Consider the following 20,474-nt stretch of genomic DNA (forward strand, 5'->3'; position numbering starts at 1 on the left):
ACGTATTTTAACACTGAAAGAACATATCTGAACACTAATAGAATGTATCTAAACACGAAGAGAACATAACTGAACAGTAATAGAATGTATCTGAACACTAAAAGAACGTATCTGAACACTAATCGAACGTAACTGAACACTAATCAAACGTATTTTAACACTGAAAGAACATATCTGAACACTAATGGAACGTATCTGAACACTAATAGAACGTAACTGAACACTAATCAAACGTATTTTAACACTGAAAGAACATATCTGAACACTAATAGAACGTATCTGAACCCGAAAGGAATGTATCTGGACACTTTTAGAACCTTTATGAAAAGTCATAAACGTATCTGAAGACTTACATGGCATATCTGAACACTCATACAAAAGAAACTGAACACTATTCGAACATGTCTGACAATAGGAACACACAGTAACAGTCCACATGTTCTAGAGCCGAGCAGTAGGCAGGAGGGGGAGGGGATTTCGTGCTTTTAATAGACATCCTCTCCTGCGTCGCTCTTTCTCCCGCCTGCCTCCTGATCACAAAAGCTGCCAAATATATCCAGTGGTGGTAAAAGAGGCTGTTGTGAGAACACAAGCTCTATTTATAGAGCGTCCAGCGTGTTTGGTCAGCTCGGGATGGAGTATACTCACTAGATAAAAACATGGTCTGATCATCATCCATGTGATTACACTGTGTTAACATCTCCAACATGTTGTTGCTTTAATGCTTTCTGTTGTATTAAAATGTGATTTGTTCATGTTCTCATGAAAGCCACATGGGCCAGATCAGAACATAGTCAGTGGGATTCTCAGCCTATCAAACAGGGGAGCCTGGTGGTTAACCGTAGCAAACGCTAAGGTTTCAAAGTGTCAGCTTCGGAGACACATCAGTTTACTGTCTTGTTTTCTTCCATCTTCCCTTTCTGTCCCTCTCTGAATCCCTCTGTCTCCCTCTTACTCCAACAGACTTGTGACTGCACCCATCACCTCTGGAGACGAGACCACTGCCCTTGGTACAAACTCATCCATTTACAAACAGAACTCAGCCAGAATTACTGGACACATGTCACAGGTATTATTCTTCATGTGGTTAGAGAAGGGTGATCCCCAAAATATGATATACTGTATCATCTGGTTTTGCACTGAGATCCATTAATCCTCTGTGCTGGACTTGCTGACACCTCTGCTGACGGGGTCAGACTTTTTTCTTTGTAAGATGATGCATGTTGTCCACAGCCTGGAATCCTAGGGAGAGAAGTGTGAGGGCTAATTCACCACACCATCCCACTGTCAAGTGCAAAATTTGAATGCAATTAGCAAATTCAGGTCCTGTTGGTCTCAGAGGTTAGCGTAAAGTTGACTCACCTGGACTGTGTGTCCATGCTGTTCTACACCAAGTGCTGGGACTGTCAAGCCAGTCCTGTTGTGTCTCTGGTTTTCAGGCGTCCACAGTGGCACATTCTAACTGAATCATCGAACGCTACTGGTCTGATAACATGCGGTACCAAGCAAGAGCAGCTTTGTACACTCTCATTTCTAGTGTATGATACTAATATTGTTGTTACAGTAGTACAGCTGCTCCCTGAGGAGATGCTGTACTGATGTTTCCTGCTGGCATCCAGGGGCCCCAGAAAGTCATGAAAACTCAGCTCGGTGCTGTCTTCTTGTCTCCAGGTTGAGCAGGAGATCTCACTTGTCCAGAGGAAGATGTCTGACTTAGAGTCAGTGCTGCAGCAGAAGGACATCGAGCTAAAGGCGTCGGAGACCCAGAGGACCATCCTGGAACAGGACCTGGCGACCTACATCACGGAGTGCAGTGTAAGTATCACTGACATTACTATGATGATGCTTCAGCATGTATTCAAATGTATTAGGATTTGACGGCTACAGGTGCAGCAGGAATTATAAAACAGAGCCTACGTGTATGTTTCGTTTCAGAGCCTTAAGCGTAGTTTGGAACAAGCTCGTATGGAAGTGTCACAGGAGGATGACAAAGCTCTGCAGCTCCTCCACGACATCCGGGAGCAGAGCAACAAGTTGCAGGAGATCAAAGAGCAGGTAAAACCACATCTCTGAGACAGAGTCACCTCAGGAGGTCACTGGGTTCACATGCATGCCTGAATCAGACCAGTGCATGTGACAAAAACTCCAGATTGAACTCAAGGAGATTCTCAAAAGACTCTGGTGTGGACAGAATGCTTGTTAAATGATGTCAAGTGGCAACAACCTGTTAAGAATGTCCTGCAAGAGTATTTTCTATACCCAGGTCAAGTGGGAGGGATGTGAGTGCTGCTCAGACACGTGACATGGGGACTCCCAAGACTTTCCATTTGCAGTCAGGCTGAAATTTCAAATCAAAACAAGCTCCATCTGGGAAAACCAATGCAATTATTTGAATCAAAGAATATTTCACTCTGTTTTGCACAGGGTCCACACATGAATCTCTGTGGAACCAGCAATATTGTTATTTGAGTCAATGAAATCAAATGTGTTGAGTGTGTGTTTAGGTATGTACAGTATGTGTGTGAGCATCACATGGCTGATGGCTGCCAGCTGTCACACTTTGACACAAAATCAACATTTTAGGACAATAGTGAGAAAAATTCTCTTCCTGGCACTAAGCAACCCTTCTTTTTTAAATTAAAAGAAACTGAAAAAACAACCTGTTTTGCTCAGCCTACACTAGCGCTGGTTACGAAGCTCTGAATACATTGTGCAATGGTTGCCATGGTGATGAGAGTCATATACTTAGAGTGAAGAGAGCACTGATGCAGTGGGCAGGCTGTCGTGACGAGGTGCTGGGCCTAAACTCAGGCTGGTGGAGAAACAATCATTACACTATATATACATATTTATGTGTGTGTGTGTGTGTGTGTGTGTGTGTGTGTGTGTGCGTGTATGTGTGTGTATACATACATACGTACACATATATATATATATATACACATACATACATACATACATACTGTACATACATATTGTACATACGTGTATTTGAGAGAGAGAGACATTTATTCCTGCCTACAGCTGGATCTCATCATGTAGAGGAGGAGACTGGTGGTGGATCAGAACCGGATCAGTAGCCTGTCTTAGTGGCGTTCTGACTGAGGGGGATCAGGTCTATGCAGAGCAGCAGCAGCGTTGGTACATCACCCTGGTATATAACACCCGAGGGTCACCTGTGTAGGTTTGAGTTGCTCTCCAGAGCTCCACTAGGTTTTGATGGATGTTCTTACCATCCTGTTGATGTTATATATACCGTATAAAACTACAAAATAGATTTAATCTTTGATGGCTAACGGTAGCCTATGAAGGCGCTACACCAGGGTCACATGACTTAAAGGTCACCACCACTAAGCCTCAGGCTTCTTGTATTTCCCCTGATGACCTTTAATGACCTCCAAGACCTCTGTAGGCTCCTTTAGACTCTTGTTAGCAACCCAGGTTTTAATCCTCAAGGTTAGGTATTGACTGATAGATTTTATTCTATAGGGCAAAATAAGAGCGAATAAAAGCATTTTTATTCATATTGAACAAATAAAAATGATTATAAACTAAAAGTTCATATGTATGAGGCTAGTTTACTGCCCATGCAGATGGTGTGGCTGTGTTTTCGTGCAAATGCCTCTCTGCAGGGTATCTACGGCAGCTAAATCCAGCATTCATCTTGAAAAGCATCTGTCTCCCACGCTCTGTCAAATGACTGCAGTGTTTGGCTTTGTCTTTTTGCAGAAGCCAGTGTTGGATCAGCAAACATAGAGATTCATTTTCAAAGTAATCTGCACCAGAGCCATTAAGACTTGCAAACCCGAGTAAGGGACGATGTCACTAAAGACAGAACTCAAAGAATAGGCAACCTCCCTGCATATGAACACACGTGTACATGCACACATGCGTGTGTGTGGAATCACATGAGGGTTAAACCAAGAGTGCTGTCAGTCACCTTCCTTGATGTTCCTCATCATTAAGAAAATGAAACTCTGAATGAAGGCAAATTAAAGCTCAGATGCACCTGGTAAATATTAAATTTAAGTTTAATTTAATTTTCTTTTTTCAGAAATGAAATATATTGTTTCCATGTATGTATTTTTAAAACTATACACACATGTAACTAGCCAGGTGTACAAGACTCACAATGTCGGATCCGTTGTTCTCAAACCTGCACAGGTAGCTTACTCCTCACCCTGGAGTCGCTCACTCTTAAGCTCATGTGAGATTCAGGACTTCTGTGATGGCGACACAGATGTGCATCAATCTGTTTTAACTGCTTCTCCATGTTGGTGCTCAGTTCAGAACAGGAAGAAGTCGTAGGAGGGAACTGATGAATTCTTCATTTGAAAGCTGTATTCCTTTACTTTGAGGCACGTTTTCAGCTCAGTTCTGCTAATGAATCCTGGCCTTCATAGCATTTTTATGTAAATGTGGGCAAAAATATTGATACTGTTATGTATCATGATAGAATGGTGCCAAGTATTGATAGTTCTATTGTAGCCTGTGTGAAAAGCAGTTCAGCTGTTTTGTATCACAAGTTGATTGTCTCTATGCCCTATAGTGGATGTTGTTTAATCTCAGTTGTCAAATCCTTTATACAGACTCAACCTTCAGTATGCAATAAAAACCTGCAGCTGTTCCTGTTAGAAACACGGTTTCCTGATGTTTTTTGGGGGGCAAAATTGATCTTCTAAATCTGACGTTTTAGAATTTTCCTCCTCAACCTCAGAAATATGTTGCTGTAGAGAAGTAGTGCTCAACCCAACCTGGTCAGGAGCCACTTTGACAAACATATGTTTGCAAGAGCCATGATGGGGTTGTTATTGAACCTTTATTTTACCAGGAAGTCACTTGAGATCAGGTGATCACTTTTTCGAGCAAGACCTGGCCAAAATGGCTGCATCTAAAACAAGCAAAATAACACAAAATCAGACAAGAACAAACAAAACGATGTGGTACAGAGAAAAAACGAACATTGAAACAAGGCCAGAAGTAGATAAAATGTTAATGGTACAGCATGTGACATGCTAGTATCACGACTGTGACAGTATTGTGACATGCTAGTATCACTACTATGACAGTGTTGTGACATGCTAGTATCACTACTATGACAGTGTTGTGACATGCTAGTATCACGACTGTGACAGTATTGTGACATGCTAGTATCACTACTATGACAGTGTTGTGACATGCTAGTATCACGACTGTGACAGTATTGTGACATGCTAGTATCACTACTGTGACAGTAATTTGACTTGCTAGTATCACTCCTGTGACAGCGTTGTGATATGCTAGTATCATTATTGTGACAGTACTTTGACATGCTAGTGTCATTACTGTGACAGTATTGTGACATGATAGTATCATTAGTCAAGTCACGTCAAGTCAGTTTTATTTCTGTCGCGCCAAATCACAACAAAAGTTCTCTCATGACACTTTACAGGTGGAGCAGGTCCAGTACCACACTCCTTCAATGAATTTGCACCCAACAATTCTCCATCAGCAAGCACATCCTGCAACAGTGGTGACAAAAACCTTCCTTTTAAGAGGCAGGAACGTCGAGCAGACCCAGGCTCAATGGGGACGGAGAGAGAGCAGGAGAGCAGGACAGAGACAAAGACAGAGAATGGAGGAAGACATTTATGCAGAAGGAAAGAGAGGGTCAGAGATAAAGAGGGAGAGACAGGAGGAGAGACTGATGGACAGACTGGGACGTGAGCAGGTGGAGCTACAGGTGGCAGCTGGAGCCTCTTCAGGTCTGGAGCCTCCTCCAGCAGCACCAGGATCTGGGATGAAGGGAGAAGAAGAGGAGTAGTAACACGTATGAGGACAGGAGGAGGAGAGAGAAGCCCAGTGCATCATGGGAGATCCCAGCAGTCTGAGCCTATAGCAGCAGATCTAAGGGCCAGCCTAAGCAGTCCTGACTATAAGCCTGATCAACAAGGAGGTCTTAAGTCTGCTCTTAAACCTAGAGAGGGGGTCTGGGTCCTGGACTGAAACTGGGAGACGGTTCCACAGGAGGGGAGCCTGATAGCTGAAGGCTCTGGCTCCATTCTACTGCTAGAACTCTAGGAACCAGCAGGAACCCTGCATCCTGGGAGTGAAGGGTTCTAGCTGGATCATAGGGGACTAGGAGCTCTGTCAGGGATGAAGGAGCCTGACTGTTGAGGACTTTGATGGTAGAAGAAGAATTTTAAATTCTGTTCTGAATCTGACAGGGAGCCATGCAGAGAAGCAGTCCAGGAGAGACCTGGTCTCTGCTACCAGTTCTAGTCAACACGCAGCAGCGTTCTGGACCAGCTGGAGAGTCTTTAGGGACTTATTAGTCCAGCCTGGTAGGAGGGAGGTGCAGTAATCCAGCCTGGAAGTGACAAAGGCAGGGACTAGTTTTTCTGCATCTTCTTAAGCCAGGATGTGTCTGATCTTAGCGATGTTATGTAGATGGAAGAAAGCAGTCCTAGAAATTTGCTTAATGTGGGCATTAAAAGACAGATCCTGATCAAAAAGAACTCCTAGGTTCTTTACGGTGGTGCTGGGGGCCAGGGTAATACCTTCCAGGGTACCTATCTCATTAGATAGGGTGTCTCTAAGACAGGGGTCTCAAACTGGTCCAGTCAGGGCCAGTGTGGCTGCAGGTTTTCATTCCAACTCAGCAAAAGCAACACCTGAGCCAACAAATGAGCTGTGTGGACACAGCTTAATTGATTTAAGTAGAATCAGGTGTTGCTTTTGCTGAGTTGGAATGAAAACCTGCAGCCACAGCAGCCCTTAACTGGACCAGTTTGAGACCGCTGCTCTAAGATGTTTTGGGCCCAGGACACTGACTTCAGTTTATCAGAGTTTAATAGAAGAAAATTATGGGTCATCCAAGTTTTTATCTCCTTCAGACAGGCCTCCAGTTTAGTCAGCTGATTTATTTCATGAGGATGCATTTATGAGTTCAGCTGTGTTTCGTCTGCATAGCAGTGAACATTAATGGAGTGTTTCCTGATAATGTGACCGAGAGGAAGCAGATGAAGGGTGAAGAGGATTGGTCCAAGCACAGACCCTTGTGGAACACCATACGTGACTACAGGGGTTTTCCGAGGGTTTATCATTAGTTAGTACCAACTGAGATGGACTTAGTAAATATGACCTGAACCAGTTGAGTGCAGTTCCTTTAATACCAGTGACAGGTTCCAGTCTCTGTAGAAGGATATGGTGATCAATGGTATCAAAGCTGCACTGAGATCTAATCAGACCAGCACAGAGACCAGTCCCTCATCTGGTACCAGTAGGAGGTCACTGGTACCTTTGACTAGTTTTGTTTCTGTGCTAGGATGAACCTGGAACCTGACTGAATCCTCCAACCAGCTGTTGCTGTGGAGAAGTCACAGAGCTGTTTAGCAACTGCTTTCTCCAGAACCTTGGAGAGAAAAGGAAGATGTGATGTTGGTCTGTAGTTGGTAGAACTTCTGGATCCAGGCTTGTTTTTGAGGAGGGTCTAATTACTGCTACTTTAAAGGACTGAGGGACGGAACCAGATACCAGCGCCACATTGATCATATCTAAGAGGGAGGGGCTAACGAGGGGAGAGAGTCTTGGAGCAGCTTAGTTGGGATGGGGTCCAGGAGACAGGTGGAGGTTTAGAGGAGGACATTATTGAACTGAGCTCATGAAGGCTGATGGGAGAAAAACTATCCAAGTGTGTGTCTGGTCCTCCAGCTGCCTCTAAGGTTCTGGGTTCTAGGTGCCATGTTGTCAGCTGATGGCAGGAGAAGAAGTTTCTCTCGAATCAGGACAATTTTCTCATTAAAGAAGTCCATGAACTCTTTGCTTCCCAGGGAAACAGGACTACTTGGTTCAGTAGAGCTGTGGCTCTCTGTCAGTGTGGCTCCAGGACTGAAGAGGAACCTGGGGTTGTTCTTCTGCTCCTCGATTAGTACAGAGTAGTAGGGTGCTCTAGCTATACGAAGGGCTTTCTTATAACTTTTAAGGCTGTCTTGCCAGATTATATGAGACTGCTCCAGCTTGGAAGAGCGCCATATTCTCTCTAACGTTTGGGTTTTTTGTTGTCATTACGATGACAGCATTGTGACATGCAAGTATCATTATTGTGACAGAATTGTGATATGCTAGCATCATTACTGTGACAGTATTGTGACATGCTAGTATCATTATTTGGGATGCAGGCACCCTCTCGACCTTTAAGAGCAGACTTAAGACCTTCCTTTTTGATCAGGCTGATAGCTGGGCTGCTTAGGCTGGCCCTTAGATATGCTGCTATAGGCTTAGACTGCCGGGGGATCTCCCATGGTGCATTGGGCTTCTCTCGACTCCTCTCTGTCCTCCTATATTTGTCATACATAAATCTTACTCATACATATTACTAACTCATCTTCTTCTCTGGAGCCTTTGGGCTCCCCTCATCCCAGATCCCGGGTGCTGCTGGAGGAGGCTGCAGACCTGAAGAGGCTCAAGCTGCCACCCGTAGCTCCACCTGCTCACGTCCCCATCTGTCCATCAGTCTCTTCCTTTTATCTCTCTCTTTATCTCTGTCCCACTCTTTCCTTCTGCATAAATGTCTGCCTCCATTCTCTGTCTTTGTCTCTGTCCTGCTCTCCTGCTCTCTCTCCGTCCCCATTGAGCCTGGGTCTGCTCGATGTTCCTGCCTGTTAAAAGGAAGGTTTTCGTCGCCGCTGTTGTAGGATGTGCTTGCTGATGGAGAATTGTTGGGTGCAAATTCATTGAAGGAGCATGGTTCAAGACCTGCTCTACCTGTAAAGTGTCATGAGAGAACTTTATTGTGATTTGGCGCTATATAAATAAAATTGACTTAACTTGACTTGACTTATTTTGACAGCAATGGGACATGCTAGTATCATGACTGTGACAGAATCGTGACATGCTAGTATCATTATTTTGACAGCATTGGGACATGCTAGTATCATTACTGTGACAGTATTGTGACATGCTAGTGTGACTATGGTGACATGCAAGTATTATTATTGTGACAGTATTTTGACACGCTAGTATCATTAATGTGACAGTATTGTGACATGCTCGTGTCATTATTTTGACAGCATTGGGACATGCTAGTGTCATTATTGTGATGGTATTGTGACATGCAAGTATCATTATTGTGACAGAATTGTGACATGCTAGCATCATAACTGTGACAGTATTGTGACATGATAGTATCATTATTTTGACAGCATTGGGACATGCTAGTATCATTACTGTGACAATATTGTGACATGCTAGTGTCACTATGGTGACATGCAAGTATTATTATTGTGACAGTATTTTGACACGCTAGTATCATTAATGTGACAGTATTGTGACATGCTCATGTCATTATTTTGACAGCATTGGGACATGCTAGTATCATGATTGTGACAGTATTGTGACATGCTAGTATCAGTATTGTGCCAGTACTTTGAAATGCTAGTATCATTACAGTGACAATATTGTGACATGCTAGTTTCACTATGGTGACATGCAAGTATTATTATTGTGACAGTATTTTGACACGCTAGTATCATTCATATGACAGTATGGTGACATGCTCGTGTCATTATTTTGACAGCATTGGGACATGCTAGTATCATTACTGTGACAATATTATGACATGCTATAGTCACTATGGTGACATGCAAGTATTATTATTGTGACAGTATTTTGACACGCTAGTATCATTAATGTGACTATTGTGTCATGCTCGTGTCATTATTTTGACAGCATTGGGACATGCTAGCATCATTACTGTGACAGTATTGTGACATGCTAGTATCAGGATTGTGCCAGTACTTTGACATGCTAGTGTCGTTACTGTGACAGTATTTTGACATGCTAGTATCATTATTGTGCCATGACTTTGACATGCCAATATCATTATTTTTACAGCATTGGGACATGCTAGTATCATTGCTGTGACAGTATTGTGACATGCTAGTGTGACTATGGTGACATGCAAGTATTATTATTGTGACAGTATTTTGACACGCTAGTATCATTATTGTGATGGTATTGTGACATGCAAGTATCATTATTGTGACAGAATTGTGATATGCTAGCATCATGACTGTGACAGTATTGTGACATGCTAGTATCAGTATTGTGCCAGTACTTTGACATGCTAGTATCAGTATTTTGCCAGTACTTTGACATGCTAGTGTCATTATTGTGATGGTATTGTGACATGCAAGTATCATTATTGTGACAGAATTGTGATATTCTAGCATCATTACTGTGACAGTATTGTGATATGCTAGTATCAGTATTGTGCCAGTATATTGACACGCTAGTATCATTAATGTGACAGTATTGTGACATACTCATGTCATTATTTTGACAGCATTGGGACATGCTAGTATCATTATTGTGACAGTATTGTGACATGCTAGTATCAAGGCAAGGCAAGGCAAGGCAATTTTATTTGTATAGCCCGTTTTCACAAACAGTTTGTCTCAAAGGGCTTCACATGGCATCATAACAACATCCTCTGCCCTTAGACCCTCACATCGACTGAGGAAAAACTCCATAGAAAACCCTTTTAACAGGGAAAAATCTGAGAAACCTCAGGGTGAGCAACAGAGGAGGGATCCCTCACCCAGGACGGACAGACGTGCAGTAGATGTTGTTACAGACAAGAAAACAGTTTACAATACAAAATGTGGGAAACACGGAAATGTTAATAACAGCTGAAGAAGGAAGCTTCTGGTAGGGGAGGCAGGGAGAGCAAGCCAGCTTGATGGGGGACTGGATGGCAGACTTGTTCATGGAAGGGGAGCCCAGGCCGGTGTAACAGTAGGGAATAAGGGGGGGGGGGGGGGGGGCGATGCAGGCGGCGGTTGGGGCTCCGGTGGATCTGTGGAAACACAGAGAGACTGCGAGACACCAAGGCCAAACTACAAAGTGCAACAAGTAATGGTAATGACAGTTCCAAAAATGTGCGGTGAGGAGAGGAGGAGAGAGGGGGAGAGGAGAGGAGAGGAGGGAAGGGCTCAATGTAACCTGATGTGTCCCCCAGCAGTCTAAGCCTATAGCAGCATAGCTATCAATGGTTCAGAGCTACCTGAACCAGTCCTAACTGAAGGCTCTGTCATAGAGGAAGGTCTTAAGCCTGGACTTAAACGTAGTTAAAGTGTCTGCCTCTCTGACCCATGGAGAGAGCTGGTTCCACAGTAAAGGAGCCCGGTAACTAAAAGCTCTACCTCCCAGTCTGTTTGTATTGATACTGGGAGTCACTAAAAGACCTGCATTCTGGGAGCGGAGTGCTCTGGTCGGACAGTAGGGACTAATGAGCTCTTTCAAATAGGATGGAGCTTCATCATTGAGAGCCTTATAAGTTAGCAGAAGGACTTTGAAGTCGATTCTAGATCCTACAGGAAGCCAGTGGAGAGAAGCTAAAGTGGGAGAGATGTGTTCTCTCTTCTTAACTCCCGTCAAAACCCTCGCTGCAGCGTTCTGGACCAGCTGGAGACTCTTTAGAGAGTATTTAGGACATCCTGACAAGAGAGAGTTGCAGTAGTCCAGCCGAGAAGTGATAAATGCATGCACCAGTTTTTCAGCATCACTCTGGGAAAGGATATTCCTAATCTTAGCGATACTTCGAAGATGGAAGAAGGCGGTCCTAGTCACATGCTTTATGTGGGAGCTGAAGGAAAGGTCCTGGTCAAAAATGACCCCAAGGTTCCTTGCAGTTGTACTCGAAGTTAGGGTGATGCCATCTAGAGTAGAGATCCGATTCAAGAGTGTGTCCCTGTGGTGTTTAGGTCCAAAAATGATTACCTCAGTTTTATCTGAATTGAGCATTAAGAAGTTAGAGGACATCCAGGATTTAATGTCTTTCAGGCAGTCTTGCAGATGAGTCAGCTGGCTTGTGTCGTCTGGCTCCATCGACAAGTAAAGTTGTGTGTCGTCCTCATAACAGTGGAAGTTGATCGAGTGCTTCCGGATTATGTCACCTAATGGGAGCATGTAAAGAGTGAAGAGAATCGGTCCTAAAACTGAACCCTGTGGTACACCATATGTAACTCTGCTATACTCCGAATGGTCATTATTAACATTAACAAACTGAAACCTGTCAGATAAGTAGGACTTAAACCATTTTAGGGCAGTTCCTTTAATCCCAATGTCATGGTCTAGTCTCTGTAGCAGGATGCTGTGGTCGATGGTGTCAAATGCAGCACTGAGGTCCAAAAGGACAAGCACAGAGACAAGACCTCTGTCTGAAGCTATAAGAAGATCATTCGAGACTCTGACCAGTGCTGTTTCAGTGCTATGGTGTTCCCTGAATCCAGACTGGAAGGCTTCAAAGAGCTCGTTGCTGTGCAGATGTTCATGTAACTGCTCCAGGACAACCTTCTCAAGGATCTTGGAGATGAATTGATATCAGAATTGTGCCAGTACTTTGACATGCTAGTATCATTACTGTGACAATATTGTGACATGCTAGTGTCACTATGGTGACATGCAAGTATTATTATTGTGACAGTATTTTGACATGCTAGTATCATTCATGTGACAGTATTGTGACATGCTCATGTCATTATTTTGACAGCATTGGGACATGCTAGTATCATTATTTTGACAGCATTGGGACATGCTTGTATCATCATTTTGACAGCATTTGGACATGCTAGTGTCATTATTGTGATGGTATTGTGACATGCAAGTATCATTATTGTGACAGAATTGTTACATGCTAGCATCATTACTGTGACAGTATTGTGACATGCTAGTTTCATTATTTTGACAGCATTGGGACATGCTAGTATCATTACTGTGACAATATTGTGACATGCTACTGTCACTATGGTGACATGCTAGTATCATTCATGTGACAGTATTGTGACATGCTCGTGTCATTATTTTGACAGCATTGGGACATGCTAGTATCATTGCTGTGAGAGCATTGTGACATGCTAGTGTCACTATGGTGACATGCAAGTATTATTATTGTGACAGTATTTTGACACGCTAGTATCATTAATGTGACAGTATTGTGTCATGCTCATGTCATTATTTTGACAGCATTGGGACATGCTAGTATCATTACTGTGAAAGTATTGTGACATGCTAGTGTCACTATAGTGACATGCAAGTATTATTATTGTGACAGTATTTTGACACGCTAGTATCATTCGTGTGACAGTATTGTGACATGCTAGCATCATTACTGTGACAGTATTGTGACATGCTAGTATCAGTATTGTGCCAGTACTTTGACATGCTAGTATCATTACTGTGACAGTATTTTGACATGCTAGTATCATTAATTTGACAGCATTGGGACATGCTAGTATCATTACTGCGACAGTTTATTGACATGCTAGTGTCACTATGGTGACGTGCAAGTATTATTATTGTGACAGTATTTTGACACGCTAGTATCATTAATGTGACAGTATTTTGACATGCTAGTACCATTATTGTGACAGTATTGTGACATGCTAGTATCATTACTATGACAGTATTTTGACATGCGAGTATCATTATTGTGCCACTCCTTTGACATGCTAGTATCATTGTTTTGACAGCATTGTGACATGCTAGTGTCATTATGGTGACATGCTAGTATCATTATTGTGCCAGTATTTTGACATGCTAGTATCATTATTGTGACAGTATTGTGACATTTTGTTATCATTACTGTACCGTATTGTGACACGCCAGTATCATTATTTTGATAGTATGGTGGAATGCTAGGATCATTACTGTGACAGTATTTTGACACGATAGTATCATTAATATGACATGTTAGCATCATTACAGTAACAGTATTATGACATGCTAATATCAGTATTGTGCCATTACTTTGACATGCTAGTATCGTTACTGTGACAATATTTTGACATGCTAGTATCATTAATGTTCCCCTACTTTGATATGCTAGTATCATTATTTTGACAGCATTGGGACATGCTTGTATCATTACTGTGACAGTATTGGGACATGAGAGTGTCATTATTATGACATGCAAGTATTATTATTGCGACAGTATTTTGACATGCCAGTACCATTATTGTGACAGTATTGTGACATGCTAGCATCAGTACTGTGATTGTATTGTGACATGCTAGTATCATTACTGTACCGTATTGTGATACGCTAGTATCATTACTTTGATAGTATGGTGGAATGCTAGTATCATTACTATGATAGTATTGTGCCATGATAGTATCATTACTATAACAGCATTGTGAAATGCTAGTATCATGACTTTGACAGCATTGGGACATGCTAGTATCATTATTGTGGCAGTATAGTGACATGATATTATCATTACTATACTGTATTGTGACATGCCAGTGTCATTATTTTGACAGTATTGTGAAATGCTCGTATCATGACTGTGAATGCATTGTGACATGCTAGTATCATTATTTTGACAGCATTGGGAAATGCTAGTATTATTATTGTGACAGTATTGTGACATGCTCATATCATTATTGTGACAGTATTGTCACATGCTAGTATTATGACTGTGACAGAATTTTGACAAGCTAGTATCATCACTGTGACAGTATTGTGACATGCGAGTATCATTACTATGACATGCTTGTATAATTACTTTGACAGCATTGTGAAAGGCTAGTATCATTACTGTAACAGTATTTTGACATGCTAGTATCATCATTGTGACAGTATTGTGACATGCGAGTATCATTACTATGACATACTTGTATAATTACTTTGACAGCATTGTGAAAGGCTAGTATCATTACTTTGACAGTATTGTGACACAATAGTATAATTAATATAACATGTTAGAATCATTTCTGTGACAGTTTTTTGACATGCTAGTATCATTATTGTGCCACTACTTTGACATGCTTGTATCATTATTTTGACAGCATTGGGACATGCTAGTGTCATTACTGTGGCAGAATTGTGACATGCTAGTGTCATTATGGTGACATGCAAGTATTATAATTGCCACAGTATTTTGACATGCTAGTATCATTACTGTGGCAGAATTGTGACATGCTAGTGTCATTATGGTGACATGCAAGTATTATTATTGTGACAGTATTTTGACACTCTCGTATCATTATTGTGACAGTATTGTGACATGCTAGTGTCATTAATGTGACAGAATTTTGACACGCTCGTGTCATTATTGTGACAGTATTTTGACATGCTAGTATCATTATTGTGACATTATTGTGACATGCTGTTATCATTACTGTACTGTATTGTGACATGCCAGTATCATTATTTTGATAGTATGGTGGAATGCTCGTATCATCACTGTGACAGTATTGTCACATGATAGTATCATTACTATAACAGCACTGTGAAATGCTAGTATCATTATTTTGACAGCATTGGGACATGCTAGTATCATTATTGTGGCAATATAGTGACATGCTATTATCATTACTTTAACGTATTGTGACATGCTAGTGTCATTATTTTAACAGTATTGTGACATGCTAGTATCATGACTGTGAATTTATTGTAACATGCTAGTATCATTATTATGACAGCATTTGGACATGCCAGTATCATTATATTGACAGCATTGGGACATGCTCGTATCATTACTGTGACAGTATTTTGACATGCTAGTATCATTATTGTGCCACTACTGTGACGTGCTCGTATTGTTATTGTTCCAGTACTTTGACATGCTAGTATCATTACTATGACTGCATTGGGACATGCTTGTATCATTATTGTCACAGTATTGTGACATGCTGGTATCATTATTGTGCCAGTATTTTGATATGGTATTATCATTACTGTACCGTATTGTGAAACGCTAGTATCATTATTTTGATAGTTTGGTGGAATGCTAGTATAATAACTGTGACAGTATTGTGACATGATAGTATCATTACCATAACCGCATTGTAAAATGCAATTATCATTACTTTCACAGCATTGGGACATGCTAGTATCAATATTTTGGCAGTGTAGTGACATACTAGTAACATTACTGTGACAGTATTGTGACATGATAGTATCATTAATATGACATGTTAGTATCATTACTTTGACAGTATTTTGACATGCTCCTATCATTATTGTGCCACTACTTTGACATGCTAGTATCATTATTTTGACAGCATTGGGACATGCTAGTATCATTATCATGCTGTGAAAATATTGTGACATGCTAGTGTCATTATGGTGACATGCAAGTATTATAATTGCCACAGTATTTTGACATGCTAGTATCATTACTGTGACAGTATTCGGACATGCTAGTGTCATTATTGTGCCAGTATTTTGATATGCTAATATCATTATTGTGACAGTATTGTCACATGCTAGTATCATAACTGTACCGTACTGTGACACGCTAGTATCATTATTTTGATTGTATGGTGGAATGCTAGTGTTCTGACTGTGAATGCATTGTGACATGCTAGTATCATTATTGTGACAGTATTGTCACATGCTAGTATCATGACTCTGAAAGAATTGTGACAAGCTCGTGTCATGACTGTGCCAGCATTTTGACATGCTAGTGTCATTATTGTGAAAGTATTCTGACATGCGAGTATCATTATTGTGCCAGTACTGTGACATGCTAGTATCATCACTGTGACAGTGTTGTGAAATGGTTGTATCATTACTATGACATGCTTGCATAATTACTGTGATAGCATTGTGAAAGGCTAGTATCATCACTGTGACAGTATTTTGACTGCCAAGATTTTGACATGCTCGTATCATTATTTTGACAGCATTGGGACATGCTGGTATCATTACTGTGATGATATTGAGAAATGCTGGTGTCAATGTGGTGACATGCAAGTATTATTTTTGTGACAGTATTTTGACATGCTAGTATAATTATTGTGACAGTATAGTGGCATGCTATTATCATTACTGTACCGTATTGTGACATGCTAGTATCATTATTTTGACAGGATTCTGACATGCTAGTGTCATGACTGTGAAAGAATTGTGACATGCGAGTGTCATGATTGTGGCTGCATTTTGACATGGTAGTATCATTATTGTGACAGTATTGTGACATGATAGTATCATTATTGTGCCAGAATTGTGATATGTTAGTGTCATGACTGTGGCAGCATTTTGACATGCTAGTTTCATTATTGTGCCAGTACATTGACATGCTACTATCATTACTGTGACATGCTCGTATCATTGTGGTGACAGTATTTTAAAATGCCAGTATTGTTTTTGTGACAGTATTGTACCATGCTGGTATCATCATTGTGACAATATTGTGACATGCTAATATCATGACTGTGACAGTTTTTTGACATGGTAGTATCATATTTGTGTTAGTATTGTGACATGCTTCCATTATAGTGACAGTATTGTGACATGATAGTATCATTAATGTGACAGTATTGTGACAAGCAAGTATCATGACTGTGACAGCAATTTGACATGCTGGTATCATTACTGTGACAGTATTGTGACATGCTCGTATAATTATGTGACAGTAATGTGACATGATAGTATCATTATTGTGCCAGAATTGTGACATGATAGTATCATGACTGTGAAAGAATTGTGACATACGAGTGTCATGATTGTGGCAGCATTTTGACATGCTAGTATCATTATTGTGCCAGTACTTTGACATGCTACTATCATTACTGTGACATGCTCTTATCATTGTTGTGACAGTATTTTAAAATGCCAGTTTTGTTTTTGTGACAGTATTGTGACATGATAGTATCATTAATGTGACAGTATTGTGACATGCAAGTATCATTACTGTGACAGCAATTTGACATGCTTTTATCATTACTGTGACAGCAATTTGACATGCTTTTATCATTACTGTGACAGTATTGTGACGTGCTCGTATAATTATGTGACAGTAATGTGACATTCTAGTATCTGTATTTTGAAAGTATTGGGACTTGCAAGTATCATTACTGTGACAGCATTATGACAGCATTGTGTCATACTGGTATAATCATTGTGACAGTATTGTGACATGCTAGAATCATTATTGTGACAGTATTGTGACATGATAGTATCATTATTGTGCCAGAATTGTGACATGTTAGTGTCATGACTGTGGCAGCATTTTGACATGCTAGTATCATTATTGTGCCAGTACATTGACATGCTACTATCATTACTGTGACATGCTCGTATCATTGTTGTGACAGTAATTTAAAATGCCAGTGTTGTTATTGTGTCAGTATTGTACCATGCTAGTATCATCATTGTGACAATGTTGTGACATGCTCGTATCATTATTGTGACAGTATTGTGACATGCTGGTATCATTTATGTGACATTCTTGTAAATGATACAGCATTGTGACATGACAATATAACTACACACGAGTATCCATTTTTTGACATGCAAGTATTGTTATGGTGACAGTATTGTTACATGCTAGTATCAATATTTTGACAATGTTGCTACATGCTAGGATCAATTTTGTCACCATACAGTAACATGCTAGTATTGTTATTGTGACAATGTTGCTCATGGCACAGCATTGTGTCCTGTTAGTGTCATTAATGTGACAGCATTGTGACAGTATTGTGAAATACTGGTTTAATTATTGTGACAGTATTGTGACATGCTAGTATCATTATTGTGACAGAATTTTGACATTATATTGTCATTATTTTGACAGTATTGTGACATGCTAGTACCATTATTGTGACAGAGTTGTAAAATGCTGGTATCATCATTATGACAGTATTGTGACATGCTAGTATCATTTTTGTGACAGTATTGTGACTTGCGAATATCATTACTCAGACAGCATTGTGACATGCTATTATCATTATTGTGACATTATTGTGACTTGCTCGTATAATTATATTGACTTTACTATGACATGCTAGTATAATTTTGTGATTGTATTGTGACATGCTAGTATCATTATTATGACTGCTTTATGACATGCTTGTATCATTATTGTGACAGTAATTTGACTTGCTACTATCACTACTTTGACAGCATTGTGAGAAGCTTGTATCATTACTGTTACAGTATTGTGACATGCTAGTAACATTACTGTTACAGTATTGTGACATGCTAGTATCATTACTTTTACAGTATTTTGACAATCTAGTATCATTACTGTTACAGTATTGTGATATGCTAGTGTCATTATTGTGACAGCATTTTGACATGCTCGTATCATTACTGTGACATTGTTCTGGTGACAGCTATAATGATACTTTTATTGTTAACGTGATCGTATTGTTATTGTGATTTTTGCCATGGTCATGTTGTTATGGTGACAGTTATAGTTATACGATTAGTTTTGTGATAATTTGTTACCTGATAGTATAGTTATTGTAAAATCATCATGCAAGAATATTTTTTATCTCTATTGTGTTGTTTTTGTGGCAACACCATTGCAATAATTGTTAATGTGGCAGTACTATTAAAAATAATAACACTGTCATAATGAAAATACTTTTCACAATAAAGATACTATAAAGCAATATAATGGTTACCCATGGTATTATTGTGACTATGACAAATTGATACCTGGACTCCACACAGCACAGTGTAGAACTTCCTCTGGAACTAGTACTGTGTGTCTTTCACAACTCAGTGGGGAAGGTACTTTTGTTGTCTTGACAAAGACGGTGATTCAACATGATATCTGACAGACAGTTACTGAACTGAAGGTCCTTGTCTCCAGGATGGATTCGGTGCAGTATGAATTTTTAATGTTGAGTCAGTGACTGCTTTTCAGATTGTGGGGTTTGACTGTCTCCATGAAATTTTTCATAGGTGCACTGACACAACAGATACCTGAATGATATGAGGACAAAATACTATTGTCCATATTCTTCTGTGTAATAAAAGACTAGGATTTTAAGTCAGTGATTCCTGGTACATGGTGAAAGTGTATAATATCGCCCATGATGCTGTTCACTCAGAGATTCATCGTTGAATACTGCAAGTAACCTTTCATTCCACTTCAGCTAAGCTATTTCAGCATTGTTGGCACCATGTCTGCTGCTGTCTACTCCACTTGTGTCCATCTCTCTCTATGCAGGATGATGCTTCTCTGTTTTAATGTGGCAGACATATTGATGTGCCATGTAACCTGATGAGGAGGGTTGACATTAGATCTGCTCGGCTGTGACTCATTTCCGTCTCACCAGACATGTACTAAATGACTCTGGCTGATCACAGTTGTCTTCAGTTTCTCAACAATGTACTCTATTGGTGTGGTTAGACTTGCCACCATATTGCTATAGTCTAAGTGTCCATGTCTCTCATGACAAATACCTGACATCACATACTTGTATCATATGCCTCCACTGACTGAACTGTTTTCATCCAGCTCAGTTTGACTGTGCTAACAGCATTTCTGAATAAATATCTTAAGAATGATGCAATGGGTTTGAACAAGTACATTTCTTGATGGGTTCTGTTCAAGCAACACCAGGCCACCTGAAAGCTCAAGATACCCAAGAAGAAAAACTGCCAAGCTTTCCTAAATTAACTGCAGTGGTGTAGTGCACCCTTAATTGCTGTTAGTTCATGCTAATTAGATACAGTGCTTGTGGGTGGCCAGA

At 40.4% G+C, this 20,474-nt stretch overlaps 1 protein-coding gene across 9 annotated transcripts in view; it reads left to right on the forward strand.

Moving 5' to 3' along the window:
* The window catches only part of citb (citron rho-interacting serine/threonine kinase b), a 64,322-nt gene that overhangs the window by 11,439 nt on the left and 32,409 nt on the right, over nucleotides 1-20,474 (forward strand). For 8 of the 9 annotated variants that reach the window (XM_086207598.1, XM_086207595.1, XM_086207600.1 and 5 more), the window contains 3 exons: nucleotides 964-1,069; nucleotides 1,672-1,815; nucleotides 1,936-2,055. In XM_086207598.1, the coding sequence (XP_086063724.1) occupies nucleotides 964-1,069; nucleotides 1,672-1,815; nucleotides 1,936-2,055 (370 nt within the window). The remainder of the gene's footprint in view (nucleotides 1-963; nucleotides 1,070-1,671; nucleotides 1,816-1,935; nucleotides 2,056-20,474) is intronic. The other variant, XM_086207601.1, reaches the window with a different exon arrangement.

Source organism: Aulostomus chinensis, chromosome 6 (assembly GCF_037954235.1).
Source record: "Aulostomus chinensis isolate RoL2024-O1b breed Wild chromosome 6, RoL_Achi_v1.0, whole genome shotgun sequence".
NCBI classification, from domain to species: Eukaryota; Metazoa; Chordata; class Actinopteri; order Syngnathiformes; family Aulostomidae; genus Aulostomus; species Aulostomus chinensis.